This window comes from Sus scrofa, chromosome 3 (assembly GCF_000003025.6).
Source record: "Sus scrofa isolate TJ Tabasco breed Duroc chromosome 3, Sscrofa11.1, whole genome shotgun sequence".
Taxonomy (NCBI): Eukaryota; Metazoa; Chordata; class Mammalia; order Artiodactyla; family Suidae; genus Sus; species Sus scrofa.
Genome location: NC_010445.4, coordinates 58,284,630 through 58,308,484, shown reverse-complemented (window position 1 = coordinate 58,308,484; position 23,855 = coordinate 58,284,630). Strand labels below are relative to the sequence as shown.

At 39.7% G+C, this 23,855-nt stretch overlaps 1 protein-coding gene across 5 annotated transcripts in view; it reads left to right on the top strand.

Annotated features, from left to right (window-relative positions):
• Positions 1-8,376, top strand: part of KDM3A (lysine demethylase 3A) — a 54,892-nt gene extending 46,516 nt beyond the window's left edge. For 4 of the 5 annotated variants that reach the window (XM_005662401.3, XM_021087280.1, XM_021087281.1 and 1 more), the window contains 5 exons: positions 3,323-3,442; positions 3,520-3,659; positions 4,309-4,485; positions 4,569-4,703; positions 5,437-6,172. In XM_005662401.3, coding sequence (XP_005662458.1) covers positions 3,323-3,442; positions 3,520-3,659; positions 4,309-4,485; positions 4,569-4,703; positions 5,437-5,517 — 653 coding nt within the window. In that variant the 3' untranslated portion in view covers positions 5,518-6,172. Of the gene's footprint in view, positions 1-3,322; positions 3,443-3,519; positions 3,660-4,308; positions 4,486-4,568; positions 4,704-5,436 lie in introns of all 5 variants that reach the window. The other variant, XM_003124935.6, reaches the window with a different exon arrangement.

The following is a 23,855-nucleotide window of genomic DNA, read 5'->3' as shown; positions in this document are numbered from 1 at the left end:
AAGGAAGAAATGGCTGGCTTCAAAAAATTATTATGGAAATAAAGCACATCAGAATGTTTGGAACATTGATTTTGGGGGAGGGAAAGATGGAAAACATCCATGATCCTAACTGTTAACACAGCACGGGACGTTTTTGCATATTTCTTTTCATCCCTTGGCCATGCGTATGTATATTTCCCTTTCATAGTGGCAGTCGTAAGGCGTATGTCATTTAAAAACTTTCTCTTATACCCAATGATATATTATTAAACCTTTGCATGTCACTTACGGTTTTTAGTGTGATCATTTTTAATGGTTGTGTGGTACATCATTGCATGATTGTCATTTTATTACTTGCTTTAATGTTGCTGGACTTTTAGGTTAGTCTGCTACCATTCAGCTATTTTAACACCTGCTTCCTTGAATGCAGTGTTCTGTGTTGGTGGGTCATAGTTAGTACTGAAAGCACCCTTTGAATTGTATCTCTTTGATTTTATTCCTTCCTTCCATAATTATCCCAACTCCAGTCTCTCAGACTTGAGGGTGGTAGGACAGTCTTTTGGCTGTGTTCTCCGGACACTGTGCGGGGGAGAGGGAGCGAGGGCTTGGACCTCAGCCCCACATTTCTTCTGTGACGGTGGAGTCAGCCTAGGGAAGTGAGGTCAGGGAATATTCCAAGAGGGAAGTTTATGTTGGGAAGTTCCCACAGTCTTTATGCCCAAGATAGTTCTGCTGGGGTAGGGTGAGACCTGGTCTGTGGAAGAGAGGACCCAGCTGGCAGAGCCCCCTTGCTTTTCAGGTCTCAGTTTAGAGAGCTCCACATAGGTTGTGGGTCTGCAGCATGCTCCCTAGCTTAGTTCCCCTCCCCCGAGCCCTCAGAGCAGCTGATGGCTGGGATCTCGGGTCGATTCTATTCACAGTGGGGGTTTATAATGAACTTAAGTAAGTGGAAGCGTTTTTCCACTAACGCAAATGGTGTAATGTTGCACGGTGATTATCCATGCTTTACAGAAATTTCAAAGCCTTATAGGGTAGAAGTGGTTGGTTATCTGAGATGTTTGCAAAATAAACAGCAGCATATTTTTTACAAGTGTATTTTTCCCCTAACACCAATAGATAGATGGCAGTGTTACTCTCTAATAGCTTTATAGTATCAAAATTGTTCCCATTTGGAGTAAGCACTCAGGATGGAAACAGTGAAAAAGTGTTCATTTTCAAATACTTTATACCTTAAACATCATTTAATTTAAAAAGCGGTCACTTTTCAAAAGTTAGGTGACTAAGCTGACTCCTCAAAGTAGAGAAAAGGCTCTTTGGAAAGAGCGTAGGGTTGGCCTCTCTCCAGCTCCACTAGTTTTACAAACGGGAAGCAGGACTTCAAGAGGATAGGGGGGACATTGACCTGATCACATATCCAAGGGGCAGAGAGTGGCAGGTCTGGGGCTGCCACTAATTTCCAGGCTGGAGCCTACCTCCAGCCCCAGGGCTCTGCCACAGCACCCTTACTGTATCAGCTTATGTTCCTTTCATAAAAGACCATGGTGTGTTTTGTTTCAGGATTTTCTTTTTTTTCTGGGAATCCTTTCCCTGGGACCATTGCTTTTGGTTCCATCTGTGTTAGAGGCTCTCTCCGTTTAGAGATTGGTTTTATCAATGTGCAGTCACCCATTGCTAGGACTGGAAGGGGCTTTGGGCTGAAGGCTGGGTAGAGGTCCCTTTCTTCCTGTTTTGCACAGCTCTTTTCACTGTTTGGCACTAGCCAAACCAGCAGGCAGCTTCTGATGAGGCTCTGAGATCTTTTCCTTTTCCCGACTCCTGTCCCAGTTTCATCTCCTTCCTTCTGCCCCCAGTGTTAACAAAGCATCCTGAAGTTTGTGTTTATCATATCCTTACATTTCTAGTTTTAACATACATATTTGTATTCCTGCAAAATACCTTTTCAGTTTTTAATCATTTTTGAGTTTCATAAAGTAAATAGAATCAAACTTTTGGATCTTTATCCATGTTGTCCATGTCCCATGAAATAACTGTTATTTCCATTTATTGGTCTTCTGTCATGTTAACTGCTTTGTTTTTTTTAGATTTTATATTTTTACTTTTCATTATAGAAATATTTTCTAGGCGTTCCTGTCGTGACACAGCAGAAAAGAATCTGACTAGGAACCATGAGGTTGCGGGTCCAATCCCCGTCTCGCTCAGTGGGTTAGGGATCCAGCGTTGCCATGAGCTGTGCTGTAGGTCACAGACACGGCTCGGATCCTGTGTTGCTGTGGCTGTGGTGTAGGCCGGCAGCTGTATCTCTGATTAGACCCCTAGCCTGGGAACCTCCATCTGCCGCAAGAGCGGCCCTAAAAAGAAAAAAAAAGGGGGGGGAAAATTTTCCAAATGCACTGAGAACTTGAGAGCCTAGTACAGTGACTTCCCATATATTCATCACCTAGTTACAAAGGGCATCATTTTTTTTTTCCATAATTGTTTCACTGTTTCTTCCCTTTATATTTTTCCTTTTCCATAGTAAAGAAAATCTCATTTATCCTGTGATTTTTGCCCAATATAAATCTGATACTTCAGCAAACTGCAAGGAAAGGAAAGCACAGCAAGGCCCTAGGGCCTTGATCCCAGATTGAAATTATAAGGTACCCTCTGCTCATAAAACCACAGGCCTGCAAACTACAGAGAGAAATTCCTTGGCCTCCAAAGAAGACAGGGTTGTTTAAGGGCCAGGCAGGTTAGAAAACCACCTTGGCTCGCCCACCACCGGCCATGCTTCTCTGTGCTGCCCATTCAGGAAGCAGTGTCCTCATGTCAGGATGGGCATCCAAGCTTCAAGGTCAATACTGAACAAAGTGGGCCTTCTGGGGTGAGAGATCAGAGTCTTAATACTGAGCACCAGCATGGACCTTGTGTTCCGGCTCACCTCTTTCGTTTTTTTTCTTTTTTCTTTCTTTTTTTTTTTTTTTTTTTTTTGGCTACACTTTCTAGCTTTAGCTTTCTTTCTTGCCAGCATATTGACTCATTGAAAAAAATTTAGTAATTTCATCTAAGATTTTCAGTTCTCAGAAGGAGAAAACTTGTATTTTGCCTGTCACCAGAAACAACTTGTATTTTGCCTGTCACCTGTCCTAGTATTAGAAATTGTTTTTTGTTTTTAATTTTTGTAATTAGTTAATAAGAGATTCTTTGCAAAGTTAGAAAGATGAAATAATTTCATGTTTAATATGATTGTGTTATTTGTACATGACTAGAAAGGCAGCTTTTAAATTTTGTGACCATTATCCCAGGGAGTGGGAAAAACTGTCAGCCTTTGCTGTCCCAGTAAATCTAAGGCATTTTCTGTTTGAAGGATTAATTACACCAGAAGATCGGAAATACGGAACAACAAATCTTCATTTAGATGTATCTGATGCAGCGAATGTCATGGTCTATGTGGGGATTCCTAAAGGACAGTGTGACCAAGAGGAAGGTAGGTGCTGAGCCTGAAAGTGGAGCTTTCTCTCTGAACTAGAACATGTGGTCTGATATTTGCTCTTTTTGTTGCAGAAGTCCTTAAAACCATCCAAGATGGAGATTCTGATGAACTCACAATAAAGAGATTTATTGAAGGAAAAGAGAAACCAGGAGCCCTCTGGCACATATATGCTGCTAAAGACACAGAGAAGATAAGAGAATTTCTTAAAAAGGTGTGCTCCTTACCCTGTGGCATGCAGGATTATCAATTACTACGTGTCAAGAACTGACCCGGTTACTGGGGAATAATCACAACCTCAGAAGTTAAGTCTGTGCATCTCAGATTGGATAGTCTGAGGCTGGTTGCTAAGGAACAGTGATTTCTAGATGATTAGGCTCACCCCTCTGAACAGAGGGGGACTTGGCTTTTTTCTTATTTATGTCTTGTCTTATGTTATAGTGAGTGCATTTGGAGATTTTTGTGCTCAAGGTTAATCCCTTTGGGAGTTCCCATGTGGCACAGCAGGTTAAGTATCTGGCATTGTCACTGTGGCTACTAGGGTTGCTGCTGTGGTGAGGGTTCAGTCCCTGGCCTGGGAACTTCCACATGCCGTGGGTGCAGCCAAAAAAACAAACAAAAAAAGACTCTGCTAGTCATGATTTATAGGAAATGACATAAGGCAAGCCACATTTCCCTTCATTCTTCTCTTGCTTCATTTTGTTAATGTCTTCGACTACTGTTGGTCTCTTTCTGCCATCAGGAGCGTGTATTCAAGGAGGCCTGACATTTCGTGGCCACCCACACTGTTCAGGGGGGGGCAAAATGTCTTCCCTGAGCCTCAGCCTGTTGCTCAGTTTCATAACATTTTGTATGTGTTCCAGGTATCAGAGGAGCAAGGTCAGGAAAACCCTGCAGATCACGATCCCATTCATGATCAGAGCTGGTATTTAGACCGATCATTAAGAAAGCGTCTTCATCAAGAGTATGGAGTTCAAGGCTGGGCTATTGTGCAGTTTCTTGGAGATGTGGTATTTATCCCAGCAGGAGCTCCACATCAGGCAAGAACCATTCCTTTATTCTTTATTCTCTTTACACTGTAAACTTTTGCACGTGTTAACTGATGTGGTTTGTCACTTTCCAGGTTCATAACTTATATAGTTGTATCAAAGTGGCTGAAGATTTCGTTTCTCCAGAGCATGTTAAACACTGCTTCTGGCTCACTCAGGAATTCCGCTATCTGTCACAGACTCATACGAATCATGAAGATAAATTACAGGTAAAAATAGCACTGATTCCTGGCATTCTCTGATCCTGGCTTCATGGCCCATTACTGACCTTATAAAAATAATCAGTGCATTTGGCCATATCATGCTCAGTACGGTGAGTTGATGAACTGGCTTTCTATCTAGGTCTACCATCCACTTAGGCAAAGGAGGAATAAACACAAAATCTCATTTTGGTTTGATATTGTTTAGACTTTGTAAGGGGCTGTGCCCCCAAAGAAAGGCTTTAGTCTTGAAAATGACTAGGTCTGACTTGGGATTGTGGCTCAGCTGCCAGACAGGGGTCTTGATCAAAGACCTTTAGTGCTATAGTGTTCTCAGCCTTGGGGAGAGTAGAGCAGAGTCTCTGCAGTCCAAAGAGGGTCTCAGAGAGTGGGGTCTTTAGAGGCTTTCCTTAGTGAATTATATAATGTGGGAAACCAGGGCAGTAAAGAAACTCTGGAAACTAGAGTTATACCCTGGGACTTGCTTCTCCCCGCACTCACTGGGGGCAGGGCCATGTGCGATCAAAGCCTATGGAGGGGAAAAGTTTTTCAAAGGCGGCCTGGGTTTAAAATGTGTATGAAATACTAGCAAGGAGCCCTAAATAGCCTTTCAGCTGTTATTAACACTTCATATTGAATTTTGAGTTTTAAATGGTTATAAAATTGGTAGGGGGAAGTTTATTCTTAGCCACAGATTTTCGAGTTAATGGTAAACTGACCACATTTTCTCTCCTCCTTTCAGGTGAAGAATGTTATCTACCACGCAGTGAAAGATGCGGTTGCTATGCTGAAAGCCAGTGAATCCAGTTTTGGCAAACCCTAGGGGTCCCAGAGGCGCATAACCCCCCTGCACATTGGAAGTGAATTACTGGCAGCTGTTCAAACTCTTCAGGCAGGATTCCTGTGGACTTTGAGATTCATGTTACCTCATCTTCTTTTTTAAACTGTACCCACCTGGTAAGGGTACTCTGTCTAATGTATATTTCTAGTGTTTACAGACACTAAATGTGTATATGTAGTAACTATTTACAGAACATGCATCCTTAAACTGTGACTGCTCACCCAGTGCAGAGCTTCTACCAAGCCGTAAAAACGAAACCTCTTATCAGCTCTGGAAACCACCTGCAGTTGTTCCCCGGCTGTTTGATCTGACAGCTTCGTCAGATGGGTTATAACGATTAGGAATCACTGCGCAGTTTATTTGGGTTGCGTTTTGTTGTGTGTCTGTCTGCGTACCCTCTCCCCCACCCCTTAGGGTTCAGAAGAGCAGTGGAGGAAACGACCGCCAGCAAAGCAGTGCTTACTGTATAGCATTAGGACTGGCATTATATAGCAGAAATCAACTACTGTGCAATTCTTGGGGTTAACCATCTTTAGTCAAATGGAGTTTTAATTTAAATGAAGCTTTGCTAATTTTAAGTGTTAAGCATTTTGCATTAAAGTATTCATATAATGTTTTGACTCAGTTTATTGGCATTATCTCTGGTTGTAGATTCAATACACCTTTCATCGAATGTTACAGGTATAAGAGTTTGCTCCAGGAACTCGTCTTAAAAGCACAGAAATTCAATGCTGTAGTGATTTCTGAGTGATTATTACAATGCTAATATGGAAACAAGTTTCTCCCCAGCCAAGTGGAAACTGCTCTCACACTTTTGTAAAGAAACACCACAGTTTAACTACCCTTAGACGTGAGAATGAACCAAAAAACCCAAATAGTGACTGGTTAAATGGTTCTAAAAAGGTAAGAGATTGAAATACTTTGTCTCTCTTCTAGCCATTCATAATTTAAGAATTTACAAAATGAAATTATTAGAAGTTTTCAAACAGTGGTATTGAAAATAATCATTTCTGTGAAGGAAGAAAATTCATAAAGAAGCCACCTTTCTATTTCTATAGCGCAGTGATTCTCCTAGACAGCTCTAGCTGTATTAAAAGGAATTAAATTGAAATCAAGTAGTGTAGACAAGGTCTAGAACCTAGGTTTTACCTGTGAGTTCAGAGTAGGAGGTCAAAGATCCCTGCCTGATGCCAACCCACTTCAAGCCAAAGTTAATGGATGAACTTTCAAAAACATAAACTTTTCTGAAAAGAATAACTATCTACCCATCTTAGAGGGAAGTATCTTCCCTGGGAATTTCTTATCAGAAGCTCCTTTATACAGTTGTGGATCTAGAACTGGCACTGTTAATTGGAAATCTCCAATAGCTAAAAGAAGAGGAAAACTTCAGTTCTTTTTAGAGGAAATGACCCTCAAACCAGCCCTCAACGGAGTCCCACAGATAGTTCCAGACTTTTATTCACACTCAAATGCACTGTACCAACAAATATAAAACTGAAAGCCACCATGTGCAAGAGTCAATGCAAACCTGAAAATTGCCATATTAAACCTACAAACTTTGTAGGTTCTGGAATGATCCAGTACTTACTTTATATTCTGAAATGTCTTTAATATGCCTATAGAAATGAGAGCATAGCAATATAATGAAAGAATGAGATTTTCAGAATTCACCAGATTTGGAAAGAAGCTAAATAGAACTAACAGAAATGAGACATGATGGTTAAAATCAGAAATTCGGCAGATGAAGTAAGCAGCAGAAAAAAGTTCTTTTTACAAATTGGAAGATTGGTAAAAATACACAATACACTGTTGAGTAACAGGAGGCTGTAAAGAAGTGTGAATTTATAAAGAGAAAAGTACAGGTTTGATAGTCAGTGACAGGGAACTGAGAGAGTAGCGAGGGAGGGTGACATGCTGAGACTGGAGTTTTCTTGGTACCAGCAACATGTCATCAGATTGAAGAAGGCCAATGAAATCAAGCAAGGTAAATAAAACACCCACACCTGTGTGGGACGTAGCACTAAGTGAAAAGAGGACCTCAAACAAAATAGGCTCTTAAAAGATCCGGAATGGGGATCCTGATCTTCAAAACATGACAGACTACCAGCTGGCTTCCTAACAGCAGCAGTGCGAGTCAAGAAAGTAGGTGCCACTCTGACTGTGCCAGAGAACACGGTTGAAAATAAGTCTAGACACGGCAGAGTTATCTCCCCTGTTCTTTACTGACATTTTCAGATTAAAAACCAGAGTTTCTTTTCAGGCCCTTGCTGAAGGACCTTTTAAGAATATCCTTAGGGGAGTTCCCATCGTGGCTCCGCGGAAATGCATCTGACTAGCATCCATGAGGACGCAAGTTCGATCTTTGGCCTTGCTCAGTGGGTTAAGGATCCGGCATTGCCAAGAGCTATGATGTAGGTCTCAGACATGGCTGTGGTGTAGGCCAGCGGCTACAGCTCTGATTTGACCCCTAGCCTGGAAATCGCCATATACTGCTAGTGTGGCCCTAAAAAAAAAGAAAAGAATGAATATCCTTAGAAATGAAAATTAACCCACAACATGCAAGAAAAAATGATGTATGAGGGAATTGTAAATTTCTATATAAACTTAAGCAATAGTGGAATGATATTTTTCCAAGTCTGGATAAAGTTCCTCAAAAAGTTAAACATAGAATATATGATCCAGCAATTCCACTCCTAGGTTTATCTTCAAAAGAATTGAAAACAAGGATTCAAGCAGATACTTGTACACTTGTGTTCAATAGCAGCATTATTGACAAGAGTCAAAAGGTGGAAATAACCCAACAGGTGAATGGATAAAAATGTGGCATATGCATATCATGGAATATTTTTCAGTCTTGAAAAAAATTCTGGCACATGCTACAACGTGAACAAATCTTGAAAATACTCTAAGTAAGGCAGATTATTTCACACAAGGACAAATATTGTATGATGCCACTTACATGAGGAACAGTTGTATTCCCAGAACAGTCAAGTTTCATAGATATTGAAAGTAGAAGGATGGTTACCGGGGCTTAGAGGAAGGGAAATAGAAATTACTGTTAAATGGGTACAGGGTTTCTATTTGGGATAATAGAACACTTTCTGGAGATAGATGGTGATGGTTGTACAACATTGTAAATGCTCTTCTTACCACTGAATTGTACACTTAAAAATGATTAAATTGGCCAATTTTGTATTATGTATATTTTAACCAAAATAAATATTAACTCCAAATAGGAAAAGCCTTTAAAGTTGAATGAGAAAATGGCATTCTTACTTTTAATTGATTAAAAGGGCAGGAAAGAAGGAAGAAGTGCAATTTTTCTAAATACAGGTTTCCCCTACTATTCAAAAGTATCAAAAGTACAAGTTTCTTCTGAAACCTTTCACAAGCACAGCAGCAGTTATCTTAGGACACATCTTGCTAGCAGATGCACAAAATGAATTGGCATAAAGCACACAGTTTATTTTATTTATTTTTTTTTTTTGCTTTTTAGGGCTGCACACATAGCATATGGAGGTTCCCAGGCTAGGGGTCTAATCGGAGCTGCAGCTGCCAGCCTACACCACAGCTCACGGCAACACCAGAGCCTTAACACACTGAGCAAGGCAAGGGATCGAACCTGCATTCTCATGGATCCTAGCAGATTTGTTAACCACTGAGCCACGAAGGGAAGTCTATTTTTTTTTTTTTTTTTTTTAATGAAAGCAAAAATCTTCCTCAGATTTTTTAGTTAGCAAAAACAGGTACTGATGTAGGTGTTTCATAAAAGTGAAGTGGTGTAAAGCGAACATTCAGAAAGTAGGGGTACCTATGCTCTAACTGTAAGATAAAAATGGTCTGACTGGATTAAATAAGAGACTATATGCTATTTATAAAAGATATAGTTTGGGAGTGCCTGCTATGGTGCAGTGGATTAAGGATCTTGCTCACTGTGGAGATGGGTATTCTATCCCTGGCCTGGTGCAGTGGGTTAAAGGATCGACGTTGGTTGCCGCAGTTGTGGTGTAGGTCACTGCTGCGGCTCAGGTTCAGTCCCTCATCTGGGAACTTATATTTGGCGTGGGTTCTGGCAAAAAAAAAAAAAAAAAAAGATACAGATTGTAAGTTAAAAACAAAGCATGGAAAAAGTTATATCATGCAGACACTAATCAATGAAAGCAAATATGGCTATATTAAAGCCAAAGTGATTTTAAGATAGGGTTTTACCAGAGAAGAAGTTTTCACAATCATAAAAGGATCAGTTCAGCAGGAAGATAGAATAATCCTAAGGAGGTATGTACCTAATTAGCAGAGCTTTAAAGTAATATGAGGCAAAATTTGACAGAATTAAGGGAGAAAACAAATTCACAGTCATAGTTGGGAGATTCTAACCCTCCTGTTTCTGTAATTGATATAATAAACAGACATGAAACCAATACAGATATAAAATAATTGAACTGGGGAGTTCCCATCATGGCACAGCAGAAACAATCTGACTAGGAACCATGAGGATGTGGGTTCCATCCCTGGCTTTGCTCAGTGGGTAAAGGATCCAGTGTTGCTGTGAGCTGTGGTGTAGATCAAAGATGCTGCTCAGATTCCTCATTGCTGGTGGCTACAGCTCTGAATTCGCCCCTAGCCTGGGAGCCTCCATATGCTGCAGGTGCGGCCCTAGAAAGAAAAAAAGAAAAACCAAACACCAAAGCCAATGACTACAAAATATACATGCAAGTGCACATTGATTATTCACCAAGAACCACTATGCACTGCCCAAAAAGCAAATGCAACTTTCAAAGGAGTATACACGTTGAAATCATATTAAAGAATAAGTTCTATGGTGACAATGGAAACAAAGATAACTACAAAATCCTTAAATGTTGAAAAATTAAGCTGCATACTTCTAAGTAATTCAATCAAGAAATCAGAATGGAAACGAGATATTTGGAACTGAGTAGTAAAAAATACAACCCTTAAAAAATGGTGGAATTCCGTTATAACGGATGGGAATTTACAGCTCTAAATGTATATATAGTAATCTTTAAAAATGTTTAGTAGAAACACTTCATCAGTGAGAACCTGCCGTAGGAATGTTTTTAACAATGCATTTAGTGGTTTTTTGTTTGTTTGTTTTAGGGCTGCACCTGTGGCATATGGAGGTTCCCAGGCTAGGGGTCGAATTAGAGCTATAGCTGTTGGCCTACACCACAGCCACAGCAACACCAGATCCGCCAGGGATTGAACCTGCATCCTCAGGGATGCTAGTCAGATTCGTTTCCACTGAGCTATGACGAGAACTCCTGTTGAGAGTTTTTTAATTAGAAGTGGATGTTGACAGCTCCCTGTAAGCCATATGATCACGAAGGTAAACAGTTGATACTCTTGAGTGTACTGTGTTGCTAGTGTATTATATATTGTGGTTTATGCTTTCACATTCTGGGATATCTACAAAATGCCACTGGTGTCTGCTGCTTCTGGTGGGGAGAAGAGGAAGGCAATTACTCATGAGATAAAACCTAAGATAACTGCCCAGCATGAAGGTGGCAGACCATAATGGGCATCACATGCGAGTTAGGACTTTGGCAATTGATGATCTCAACCATCTTGACGAATAAGAAGTAGGAGTTACCTTCATGGTGCAGAGGAAACGAATCTGTAGGAACCAGAAGGTTGCCAGTTCAATTCCTGGCCTTGCTCAGTGGGTTAAGGATCTGGCATTGCTGTGGCTGTGGTGTAGGCTGGCAGCTGTAGCGCTGATTGGACCCCTAGCCTGGGAACCTCCATATGCTGCTAGTACGGCCCTAAAAAGAAAAAATAAGAAGTAAATCGGTGATGCAGCAAGATAGTCAGCATTAATTAAATACACTGTTGTCATGATGAAAAGAGCTGGACCAATGGACAATACTGAAAATGTACTTGTCACCGGATGACCAGATTCAGAAGCACATACCTACTGTTTAGCCTACTTATGATCCAGGCTAAGGCAAGAGGGCTTTTCAATTTGCTCTTTCTACACGAGTGTTTATAGCAAGTTTTCAGTTTATAGCAAGGTTTCAGTGCTTCAAAAGGCATCATAATTTTCATAATGTGGAAGCCATGAGGCATCAAGTACCAATGCCGAAGGGGCCAAAGCTTTTTTAAGGAAGAGTTATATGGGATGATTGTGGATGAGAAATTTTTTTTTTTTCTTTTTAGGGCCCCACCCGTAGCATATAGAGGTTCCCAGGCTAGGGGTCTAATCGGAGCTACAGCTCCCGGCCTACACCACAGCCACAGCAATGCCTGATCCCAGCCTCGTCTGCAACCTACACCACAGCTCACGACGCCATATCCTCAACCCACTGAGCAAAACCAGGGATTGAACCTGCCAACCTCATGGTTCTTAGATTCATTTCCACTGCGCCACGATAGGAACTCCAGGATGAGAAATATTTTGCCAGAACAAGAAGTTAATGTTGATGAAACAAGCTGGTTTTGGAACTGTGTGCCAGAACACACACACATTCATCACAGAGTCCAAGACAATGCCAGGATTCAAGGCTTTCAGAGACTGTTTAACACTGTGTTGGGGTAGAAATGTTGCAGGGTTCAAAATAAAGCCTTTCCAGATGTACCAGAGAAGCCTAGAGCATTCAAGAATGTGAGCAATCGTACACACCCCCCTTTTGTCTTTTTGCCATTTTTTGGGCCGCTTCTGCGGCATATGGAGGTTCCAAGGCTAGGTGTCGAATCAGAGCCATAGCCGCCAGACTACACCAGAGCCACAGCAACGTGGGATCCGAGCCGCATCTGCAACCTACACCACAGCTCACAGCAATGCCGGATTCTTAACTGAGCAAGGCCAGGAATCGAACTCGCAACCTCATGGTTCCTAGTTGGATTCATTAACCACTGCGCCATGACGGGAACTCCAACTTCCCATTTCTTATGGCCATAACAAGGAGGTCCAGATGACAGCATTTTTGAAGACTAGTTTTTTTGAAGAACTGTATGTCAGGCAAGAGAACACTGCAGGCAAAACAACATCTCAATCAAGATTCTTCTGATCTTAAGAGTTCCCATGTGGCTCCCAGAAACAAATCTGATTGGCATTCCTGACGACACAGGTTTGATCCCTGGCCTTGCTCATTGGGTTAAGAATCCAGTGTTACCGTGAGCAGCAGTGTAAGTTGTAGATGTGGCTTGGATCCCGCGTTGCTGTGGCTGTGGTGCAGGGCAGCCGCTACAGCTCCAATTAGACCCCTAGCCTGGGAATCTCCATATGCCGTGGGTGTGGCCCTAAAAAGACAAAAGAAAAATAAAAAAGATTCATCCCATCTTAGACAATGCTCCAGGGCATCCACAGAATATCTATTCTATCTGGAACATATATCCTGATATAAAGGTTGCGTTTGCCTCCGAAGACAACCACAATCTAAATGCTAACCGTCACTGCAGCAAGGGAAGAAATCACCCAGCAATGGCATTTGAAAGAAAGTTTTGAAGGAGTGAACACACTCAAAGGCTTTTAACAAAGAATCTGCTTTTGCTGATATAGTAAGTTACAGGATATTAGTACGTAGGAAACAGCTAGAATCGGTCATTGATAAAGAGGATATTCATGAGCTTCTCGGCATTGAGGCAGAGGAAGAAGTTATACCAGAGGCACCAAGAAAGTCCACAGCAAAGAAAGTGGCAGAGGCGTCTGCTGCTCTCACCCATGGTGTGCTCCTGTTGGAAGAAATGGATGTCAGCTGTGAGAGGTTGCCAAGACCTGGCAGGCAGACACCGGCTGTTCCTGCTTGCCATAGAGAAATATATAATAAAACCTGTCCCGTCAAAACTGCTTATCTTCCCAAAGAACTCTATGCCTGCTAAGCCAACAAGCCAACAAGTGCGCCAGCTCCTTCTACCAGCTATTCTCAAGCCTCATCAGAAGAGAGGTTGACGACCCTGTCACTGTAGCATCCCCATCGTCCAGCAATTAATTTTAGTTCAGCATTTCAAATATTCTTCAGATCCAGTGTGCTCTCAGCTGTGTACATGAATGGTGAGTACCCATACAGCCATTCTGTTTTCACTCTTTGGTACAGGGTTCAACAAATGACACTAGATATTCAACACTTTATTATAAAACAGACTTGTTAGATAATTTTGCCCAACTGTGGGCTAACCTAAGTGTTCTGAGCATGTTTAAGGTAGGCTAGGCTGAGCTATGATGTTCAGTAGGTTAGGTATATTAAATGCATTTTTTTGGATGTAACAGTATTTTTATTTTATGGGTTTATTGGGACATAACCTCATAAGCAGAGGGAGATCTGTAGATATGATAAAGGGTATTTATGGAAAAACTACAGTTAAAATGAAACATGATGGTGAAATACTTACTGCCTTCTCCCTAAGGGCAGGAATAAATCAGTGATGCTCTATGATCAATAATTCTAAACACATCTTCTCAGCATACTGAAGGTATAATGAAAAATTTTACCAGCATGCAGGAAAATGTGGTAGGTTGACTTGTTAGCTTGTATATAGGAGAAAATGTTCGTAGAATGCAGCTGAAGAATAATGTAGGATAAAATGTGGAGCCTTAAAAACATTAATTAGAAAATGAAAAAGACTGAAGGAAAATAAACTCAATAAGCTAGAAAAACAAAGTAATCTTACAGCGCACAAGAGAGGTTAATAACAATGAAAGCTAAAATTAAGAAATAGGATGATGGGAGTTCCCGTCGTGGCGCAGTGGTTAACGAATCCGACTAGGAACCATGAGGTTGCGGGTTCGGTCCCTGCCCCTGCTCAGTGGGTTAACAATCCGGCGTTGCCGTGAGTTGTGGTGTAGGTTGCAGACGCGGCTCGGATCCCGCGTTGCTGTGGCTCTGGTGTAGGCCAGTGGCTACAGCTCTGATTTGACCCCTAGCCTGGGAACCTCCATATGCCGCGGGAGCGGCCCAAAGAAATAGCAAAAAGACAAAAAAAAAAAAAAAAAAAAAAAAAAGAAATAGAATGATGAACAGAATCTTAAGCTGACTTTGCAAAGTATTCATTAATAAGACAAATTTCTGATAAGACCAATTTAAAAAAGGAAAATGAACAGTATTAAAAATGAAATGAAAATGTACAAATGGTAGAGATTTTTAAAATAATTGAATTCTGTTAATGTTATATTTAAAATAAATGAAATAGCATTCTAGAAAAGTAATTATCAAAACTGACTCTGAAAATCTGGATAAATGTTATTAAAATAATTTAAGTGTTAATGAAAAATCTCTGCACCATCCATACCCTCTAAAAGGCACCAGGCACAGACAATTTTACAAGTGAATTTGAACAAAACTTGGAAGAGAGATAATTCTTATTTTATTCAAAACAGCCAAGAAAATAGAAAACAGAGGACTATTTAGTGGGTTCTGAAAGGCTAGTATACTTGATAGCAAAACTTAAGAGCAGTTACAAGAAAAGGAAATTACAGGCTAGTATTACTTATAAAAATATTTGCAAAAATCCTAGATAAATTATTGGCACATTAAAACCGAGCAATGTATGAAAAATGGATGTTATAACCAAAAAAAAAAAAAGATTAAGGAACTCAAGGATAGTTTAATATCAGAATATTTATACATTAATTCACCATATTAACAGAAGGTGGCAGAAAAATCTATGTGATCATCTCAAACTGGCATTTCTCATTTTATTGTGCTTGGCAGATCTTGCGTTTTTGTTTTTCCCCACAAATTAAAGGTTTATGGCAGCCCTGCACTGAGCAAGTCTGTCTGAGCCATTTTCCAGCAGAATTTGCTCACTTTGTGTCTCTGTGTCACATTTTGGTAATTCCCACAATATTTCAAACGTTTTCATTATTATGGTGAGCTGTCATCTTTGGTGTTACTAGTACAACTCGCTGAAGGCTTAAATGATTGTTTTATCAGCAATATTTTTTAAATTAAGGTGTGTACATTGTTTTTTTAGATATAGTGCTATTGCACACTCAATAGACTAGAGTGTAAACAAAACTTTTATTTGCATTGTGTGACTTGCTTTTTCGTGATATTTACTTTATTGCAGTGATCTGGAACTGAACCCTTGATATCTCCAAGGTATGCCTGTATGAAAAAAAAATCATTTAGTAAAATTCAACATAGATTTATATTTTACTGTTTTTTATTGTGGTATAATATATATAACATAAAATGTGCTATTTTAACTGTTTTAAGTGTACAATTAAGTGGCATTCCCAAGTGTTTGTAACCATCACTATCACCCATTTTCAAAATTTTTCATCATCCTGAAAAGAAACTCTGTACCCATTAAGCAATAATTCCCTTTTCTCTCCTATCACCAGTCCCTGATAACTTCTAATCTATTTCTGTCTGTGAATTTGTGTGTTCTAGATAATTCATATAAATGGAATCATAAAATATTATTCCTTTTGTGTCTGGCTTATTTCACATAGCAAAATGCTATCAAGTTTCATACTTATTGTAACATGTATCAGAGAACCTCACTTTTTGTGGTCAAGTAATACTCCACTGTTTATATATACCACACTTTGTTAATCCATTCATATGGTGATGGACACTTGCTTCTACTTTTAGGCTGTTATGAATAATGCTGCTATGAACATGAGTGTATAAGTATCTGTTTGAGTCCTTGTTATCAACCCCTTTTGGGAACATACCTGGGAGTGGAATTTCTGGGTCACAAAGTAATTCACATTTAAATTTTTGAGGTACCACCAGACTGTTTTCCACCATGGCAGTACCATTTTATATTCCCACCAGCAAGGCATGATGATGGTTCCAATTTCTCCACCTCACTGCTGAGGTAGGTTATTTTCCACTTTTTAAAAGTGCAGCCCAGGAGGTCCTGTTGTGGCACAGTGGTTAACAAATCTGACTAGGAACCATGAGGTTGCAGGTTCGATCCCTGGCCTTGCTCAGTTGGTTAAGGATCCAGCGTTACCGTGAGCTGTGGTGTAGGTGGCAGATGCGGCTCGGATCCCACATTGCTGTGGCTGTGGCAAAGGCCGGCAGCTATAGTTCCGATTAGACCCCTAGCCTGGGAACCTCCATATGCTGCGGGAGCGGCCCTAGAAAAGGCAAATGAAAGTCAAAAAAAAAAAAAAAAAAAAAAAAAAAAGTGCAGCCCAAAGTTCCCACTGTGGTGTGATGGGATCAGCAGTGTCTCTGCAGTGCCAGGATGCAGGTTCAATTCCTGGCCTGGCACAGTGGGTTAAAGGATCTGGCATTGCTGCAGCTATGGCATAGGTTGCAACTCTGGCTTGGATCTGATCCCTGGCCTGGGAACCCCATATGCCACAGGGAAGCCAGGAAAAAAATACACATATAGTTCATCCTAGTAAGTTTGAAGTTTTATCTCATTGTGGTTTGATTTGCATTTCCCTAATGATATTGAGCAAGTTTTCATGTACATATTTGTTATATATCTTTGGAGAGATGTCTATTCAAGTCCTCTGCCTATTTTTTAACTGAATTGTTTGTCTCTTAGTCGTTTAAAGCGTTCTTTATACATATTAAACCATTATCAGATATAGCATTTACAAATATTTCCCTCCATCCTGTGGGTTGTCTTCACCCTCTTGATAGTGTTCTTTGATGCAAAAAAAATTCTTAAATTCTTAATCTTAATTAGCTTACGTTTTTCTTTTCTGGCTGAGCTTTTTGTGTTATATTTAAGAAACCATTGCCAAATCTAAGGTCATAAGCTATGCTGTTGTGTTGTATTCTAGGAGTTTTGTGGTTTAACTCTTAAATTTAGGTTTGATCCATTTTGAGTTAACTTTTGTATGTGGTGTAAAGTAAGGGTCAAACTTCATTTTGAGAATAGATATCTAGTTTTCCAACACCATTTGTTGAAAAATTTTTCTTTTCTGATTGAATAGTCTTGGCACTCTAGTCAGAAAACAACTGACCATTGATATGAGGGTTTACTTGTAATTAGTCTAAAATAACAATCTTGGAGTTCCTGTCGTGGCTCAGTGGTTAACGAATCTGACTAGGAACCATGAGGTTGTGGGTTCGATCCCTGGTCTTTCTCAGTGGGTTGAGGATCTGGCATTGCTGTGAGCTGTGGTGTAGGTTGCAGAGGTGGCTCAGATCTTGCGTTGCTGTGGCTCTGGCGTAGGCTGGTGGCTACAACTCCATTAGACCCCTAGCCTGGGAGTCTCCATATGCCATGGGAGCAGCCCTAAAAAAGGCAAAAAGACTAAAATAAAATAAAATAACAATCTTATGCTAGTACTGTACTATTTTGATTCCTATAGCTTTGTAGTAAGTTTTGAAATCAAGAAGGACCATAAGTCCTCTAACCTGTTCTTTTTCAAGACAGCTTTAGATATTCAGAGTCCCTTTAAATTCCATATGAATTTTGGGATGGGCTTTTTTCTATTTCCAAAAAAAAAAAAAATGCCATCTAGATTTTTATAGAGATTATTTCATTTAAACTACATATATTGCTTTGAGTAATACTGTCATCTGAACAATATTGTCTTGTGATCCATGAACTTAAGACATCTTTCTCCCCCTTACAGAGATATATTTGACATACAGCAGTGTGTAAGTTTAAGGTGTACAACATGTTGATTTGATACATTATATGTTGCAAAGTGATCGTCTACTGGTGGCTTGAATTTCTTTCAGCAGTGTTTTCTAGTGATTAGTGTACCTCCTTGGTTATATTTATTCCTAAATATGTTCTTCTGGTTGATGCTATTGAATGTGGAATTGCTTTAGTTTTTTTTTTTTTTTGTATTGTTCATTGCTAGTGTATAGAAATGCAATATAACTTTTTTTCAGTTGAATTTTGAAGGTTTTGCTGAATTTGTGTATCTGTTCTAACAATATCTGTGTGTGCATCTTTAGAATATTCTACATATAAGATCATGTCATCTGTGAATTTTACATCTTCCTTTCAATTTAGGTGCATTTCTTTATCTTGCTCAATTTCTCTGGCTAGAACTTCTAGTTACATGTTGAATAAAAGCAGTGAAAGCAGGCATCTTCTGTTTTGTTCATGATTTTTTTTAGGTTGTTTCCAATTCTTGGCTATTTAAATAATGCTGCAGTGAACATAGGGGTGCATATGAGTTAGTGTTTTCATTTTCTTCAGATAAATACTCAGAAGTAAAATTGCTGTATCATATAGTAGTTCTACTTTTTAATTTTTTGAAGAATTCTCATACTGTTTTCCATAGTGGCTACACCAATTGACATTCCCCAAAATGCAAAAGGGTTCCCTCTCTTCCATGTTTTTGCCAACATTGTCTTTTTAATAATAGCCATTCTAACAAGTGTGGGTTGATCTTACTATGGTTTTGATTTGCACTTCGCTAATGATTCATGATGTTGAGCATCTTTTCATGTATCTATTGACCATCTGTATGTTTTCTATGGAAAAATGTCTATTCAGATCTACACATTTTTAAATTGGATTTTTTTTTTTGCTATTGAGTTGCATGAATTCCTTATATATTTTGGATATCAACCCCATTATTAGATACGTCATTTGCAAATATGTTGCCTTTTTATTTTGTTGTTGGCTTCTCTTACTGTGCAGAAGCTTTTTAGTTTGATGTAGTCCCACCGCTTAATCTTTGCTTTTGTTGCTTTTGCTTTGGGTATTAAATTCAAAAAATCATTTCCAGAGTTCCCATTGTGGCTCAGTGGTAATGAACCATACTAGTATCCATGAGGATGCAGGTTCAATTCCTGGCCTTGCTCAATGGGTTAAGGATCAGGCGTTGCTATGAGCTGCAGTGTAGGTCACAGATGCACCTTGGGATCCTGTGTTGCTGTGATGTAGGCAAAAGCTGCAGCTCAGACTTGACTCCTAGACTGGGAAATTCCGTATGCTGCAGGTACGGCCCTTAAAAAACAAACCAAAAAACCCCAAAAACATTTTCAAGATCTTTAAGAAACTTAACTATCTTTGTTTTCTTCTAGTTTTCTGCTTTAAGGTCTTACAGCTAAGTCTTAATTCATTTTGAGTTAATTTGTGTGTATGATCTAAGATGGTGGTCCAATTTCACTCTTCTTTGCAGTTTTCCGAACATTTATTGAGACGTTTTCTCCAACGTGTATTCTTGGCTTGTTTATAATCTTAAGAGGACAGCTTTCAGTTTTTCACTGTTGAGTATGATGTTAGCTGTGTATTTTTAATATGTCTTTTGCCATGTTGAAGTTCCCTTCTATTCCTAGTCTGAGTGTTTTCCATCCTGAAAAGTTGTTGGATTTTGTCAGATGCCTTTTCTGCATCAATTACAAGGACCATGTGGGGTTTTTTCTTTGTTCTTTAAGTATGGTTGTGTTACTTTTTCATATTGATTTGCACCTGCATTCCTGGGATAAATCTTAGTATATAATCCTATTCAGATTGTCAACTCTTCAGTTTTGTTAGTGTTTCTAGGATATAGCCTTCTTCATTGTTTTTCTTCCTTCAGCACCTTAAATATGTCACCCCACTGCCTCTGGCTTCCCTGGTTTCCCTGAATAATTAGCTGTTCATTTTATTGAGAATACCTCTTACATGAGGAGTTGCATCTATTCTGCTGCTTTTGAGATTCTTTGCCTCTATTGTTCAACAGTTGGACTGTAATGTGCCTGTGGATCCCTCTGATTTTATTCTGCTTGGAATTTTTTGAGCTATTTGCATGTGTAGATTAATATCTTTCAGATATGGGAGGTTTTCAGTCATTATTTCTTCAAATACTGTTTCTGCTCTTTTCTCTATCTCTTATACTTCTGGTCTTCCCATACGCATATGTTGGTGAGGGTTTTTTTTGTTTTTTGTTTGTTTAGCTTTTTAAGGGCTGAACCCAAGGCATATATGGAGGTTCCCAGGCTAGGGGTTGAGTCGGAGCTACAGCTTCTGACCTACACAACAGCCACAGCAATGCCAGATCCGAGCCATGTCTGTGAGCTACAGCACAGCTCATGGCAATGCCAGATCCTTAACCCACTGAGCAAGACCAGAGAGCGAACCTGCAACCTCACGGTTCCTAGTTAGCTTTGTTTCTGCTAAGCCATGATGGGAACTCCCATTGGTGAGCTTGATGGTCTCCCACAAGTCCCTTAGTCTGTGTTCACTTCATTTTTCTTTCTGTTTCTCAGACTGGATCATTTTGATTGTTCCATCTTCGAGTTTACCTATTCTTTCCTCTGACTCATCAAATATGCTGTTCAATTTTTTGTGTATTTTTTGAATTCAGTTATTGTACTTTTCAGCTCCAGAATTTGTTTCCCTTTTATAATTTATCTTTATTGATATTCTCATTTTGTTCATGTATTATTTTCCCAGTTTTCGTTACCTCTTGAGCATATCTGAGACAGTTGGTTTAAAGTCTTTGTCTAGCAAGTGCAATGTCCAGGCTTCCTCAAGGATGGTTTCTGTAAATTTTTTTTTCTTTTGGGTGGCCCATGTTTTCCATTTTCTTTGTATGCTTTGTGATTTTTTGTTGTTGTTGTTGAAAACTGGACATTTGAACATTCCAGAATAATTCTGTAAGTCAGAACTTCCCTCTTCCCCAGAATTTTCAGTTCTCAATTGTTGAAGGCTTAGCTGTGTTGAGCCAACGTTTTGGCAGAGATTTCCTTGAATACCAGGATTTTTAGAAAATAACAAAAACACCTGTCCCTATCTTCTATGGATTGGCTCTGTGCTGGAACATCTTTATTTAACACTTGGACCATTTACATTCTGCCTCAGCCTTCACTTGCTAAATGCACTAAGCCTATATATCAGCCTGTCATGAAAGTTTGGGGTCTTCTCAGGTCTTTTCTGACATATTTCCTGGCCTGGCTTTCTAAATTCTCCAGTATACACAGTTGCTTTTGAACACACTAACATCACCAAGAAACCATTTCCCTGGCTTTTCCTCCCAGGTTTTGAGAAAAACCTGTGTCTCAACTATAATCTTTTGCCCCAAGTTTTTTTACACATTGAAAAAAAGCAAACCTGTGTAATTCCCTGGTGGCTCAGTAGGTGAGGGATCTGGCATTGTCACTGCTGTGCTGGAACTAGGAACCAAGTCTCCAAGACTGCTGCCAAGCTGAGAGAGAGGTTTGGCAAGGGCAAGTAAAAATGCCACAAGGCTTTCTGTTTTTAATTTTCTTAATACAGTTGGTTCTCTTAGTTTCAGGTATTTTTTTTTAATGTTTCCTTGAAAGGATGGTTATTTGGAGCTGTCTACTCCATTTTGCTGACATCATTCTATATTATAAAACTATAATAATTATATGTAAACAAGAACTTCCTTAGCTTGGGAAAAGATATTTCCCTACTGTGGTTTAGACTTGCATTTCTGAAAGTGGCTAGGGAATGTTAATTCTGGCATCTCAGAAGAAAACTGGTTAAATAAATTTGGAAAAAGCACATGAAAGCCTGTGAAAAGTTAAGAAAACTTCTTTATGTTTATTTCAACCAAACATTTCCCAAGTTTATTTTCCCTTAAGAGCCTTTATTATTGGTAATACAGATTAGCATTTGAAGAGCATCTGTCACTTAGGGTAGGACAAGAAAAACAGTCCGGTTCTTCAAAGCTTTGATTTTTCACAGTTGTTTCCATAAATACAGTTATGGGGTTGGATGTTAGGGAGAGGTGCAGAAGCAGGCATGACTAGTACTATTTTGGAACAAATGAGTCATAACCCCTTCTCTCCAGGAGTTCTGAGACACGCCTGTAAATATATGACAAGAAAGGAGGCCTAAGGCCATTTGAACCGTATAAATGGCAAATGCTCGGAAAGTCATCTTTAATAGACAACAGAGTATAGACAGAGGAAGTGAAGTTTTAATATGCCTGGAGTGAACTGATGTGATCACCATGAGCTGGACAATAATTTTAATTTTTAATTTTTTTTTTCAGCTGCACCTGTGGCACATGGAAGTTCCCAGGCTAGGGGTCCAATTGGAGCTGCAGCTGCTGGCCTGTGCCATGGCCACAGCAACACGGGACTTGAGCCGGGTCTGCGACCTACACCACAGCTCATGGTAATGCTGGATCCTTAACCTACGAGCGAGGCCAGGGATAAACCTGCGTCTTCATGGATACCAGCTGGGATTGTTAATGCTGAACCTCAACGGGAACTCCTGGACAAAGACTTTTAAAAAGTAAGCTGTGTCTGAAAACAAAATAAATCAGTTGGTGGCCATGGAATGCTAGTCCGAGTACTCTTAAAGTGTTAATTGTTTGGGGGGCAAACAATTCATTATGTCTGTGGTTGGGGTGGTGCTGCTAGTGCTAAGGGCCTGAAGGTTAGAGGAAAACTTTTCTTGCAGGTGTCAACACCACGGTTTACCTTCCCAGATTGTGGCCCCTTCCAGGACCAGAAGAGGATCTGACTCACTTTGTTTCCAATGATGCCCAACAAAGTACTGAGGGAAAATGGAATGTGTGGCATGATAATGAGCCAACAATGCTCTTTCCTTAGCCTGAAAACAGGACCTCGTTAACAAAACCAACCAACCCGACATTTAGATCATTTCATTTGAATGGCTGAAAGGGTGGTTGTCATTATTCTGTCCATCCATCCATCTGGCTAAAGTTTGATTATCCACATAAGAATAAAACTGCTCAGGGATTATGAGCATTTGCTAATTCCAGAATCATTCTGGGAATAAAGTCACCAGAAAAATGCAGTCCTAGGACTATGTCCTGTCAATATGTCAGTTGTTCTCAACTTGATTTTGAGAGTCAAAGAAATCCCAATCAAAACCCCAGCAAGTTATTTTGCAGATTATGAGAGTTTAATGTCTAAAGTTTTTTGTTTTATGTCTAAAGTTTATTGGGTTTTTTTTTTTTTTTGCCACGCCTGCAGCATGTGGAAGTTCCTGGGCTAGGCACTGAACCCACACCACAACCCATCAACCTGAGCTACTGCAGTAACAAACGCCAGATTCTTAACCCTCTGAGCCGCACAAGGACTCTGTGACAGATACATTCTTAAGTTTAAATAAAAAAGGCAAGAGACCCAGAGTAGACAACACAATATGGAAGAAGAACAAAGTTGGAGAACAGACACTACCTGACAAGACTTACCATGAAGCTACAGTAATAAAGACAGTATGGTGTTGGCCAGAGAGTAGGCAGATATATTGATGTTGCTCTTTTTCTTCCCTTCTCTTGTTCTCTCCTCTTTGGGTTTGATGACTATCTTTAGTGTTATATTTGAGTTGATTTTTGTTTGTGCATCAATTGTAGATTTTTGGTTTGCAGTTATTCTGAAGTTTTGATATGAGTCTCTATGTATATGAGATTGTTTTGAGTTGCTGTTCTCTTAATTGCAAGTTCACCTCCAGTGTCCTGCATTTGTACCCACCTCTTCTCATGATTTCTGATTTTGGTG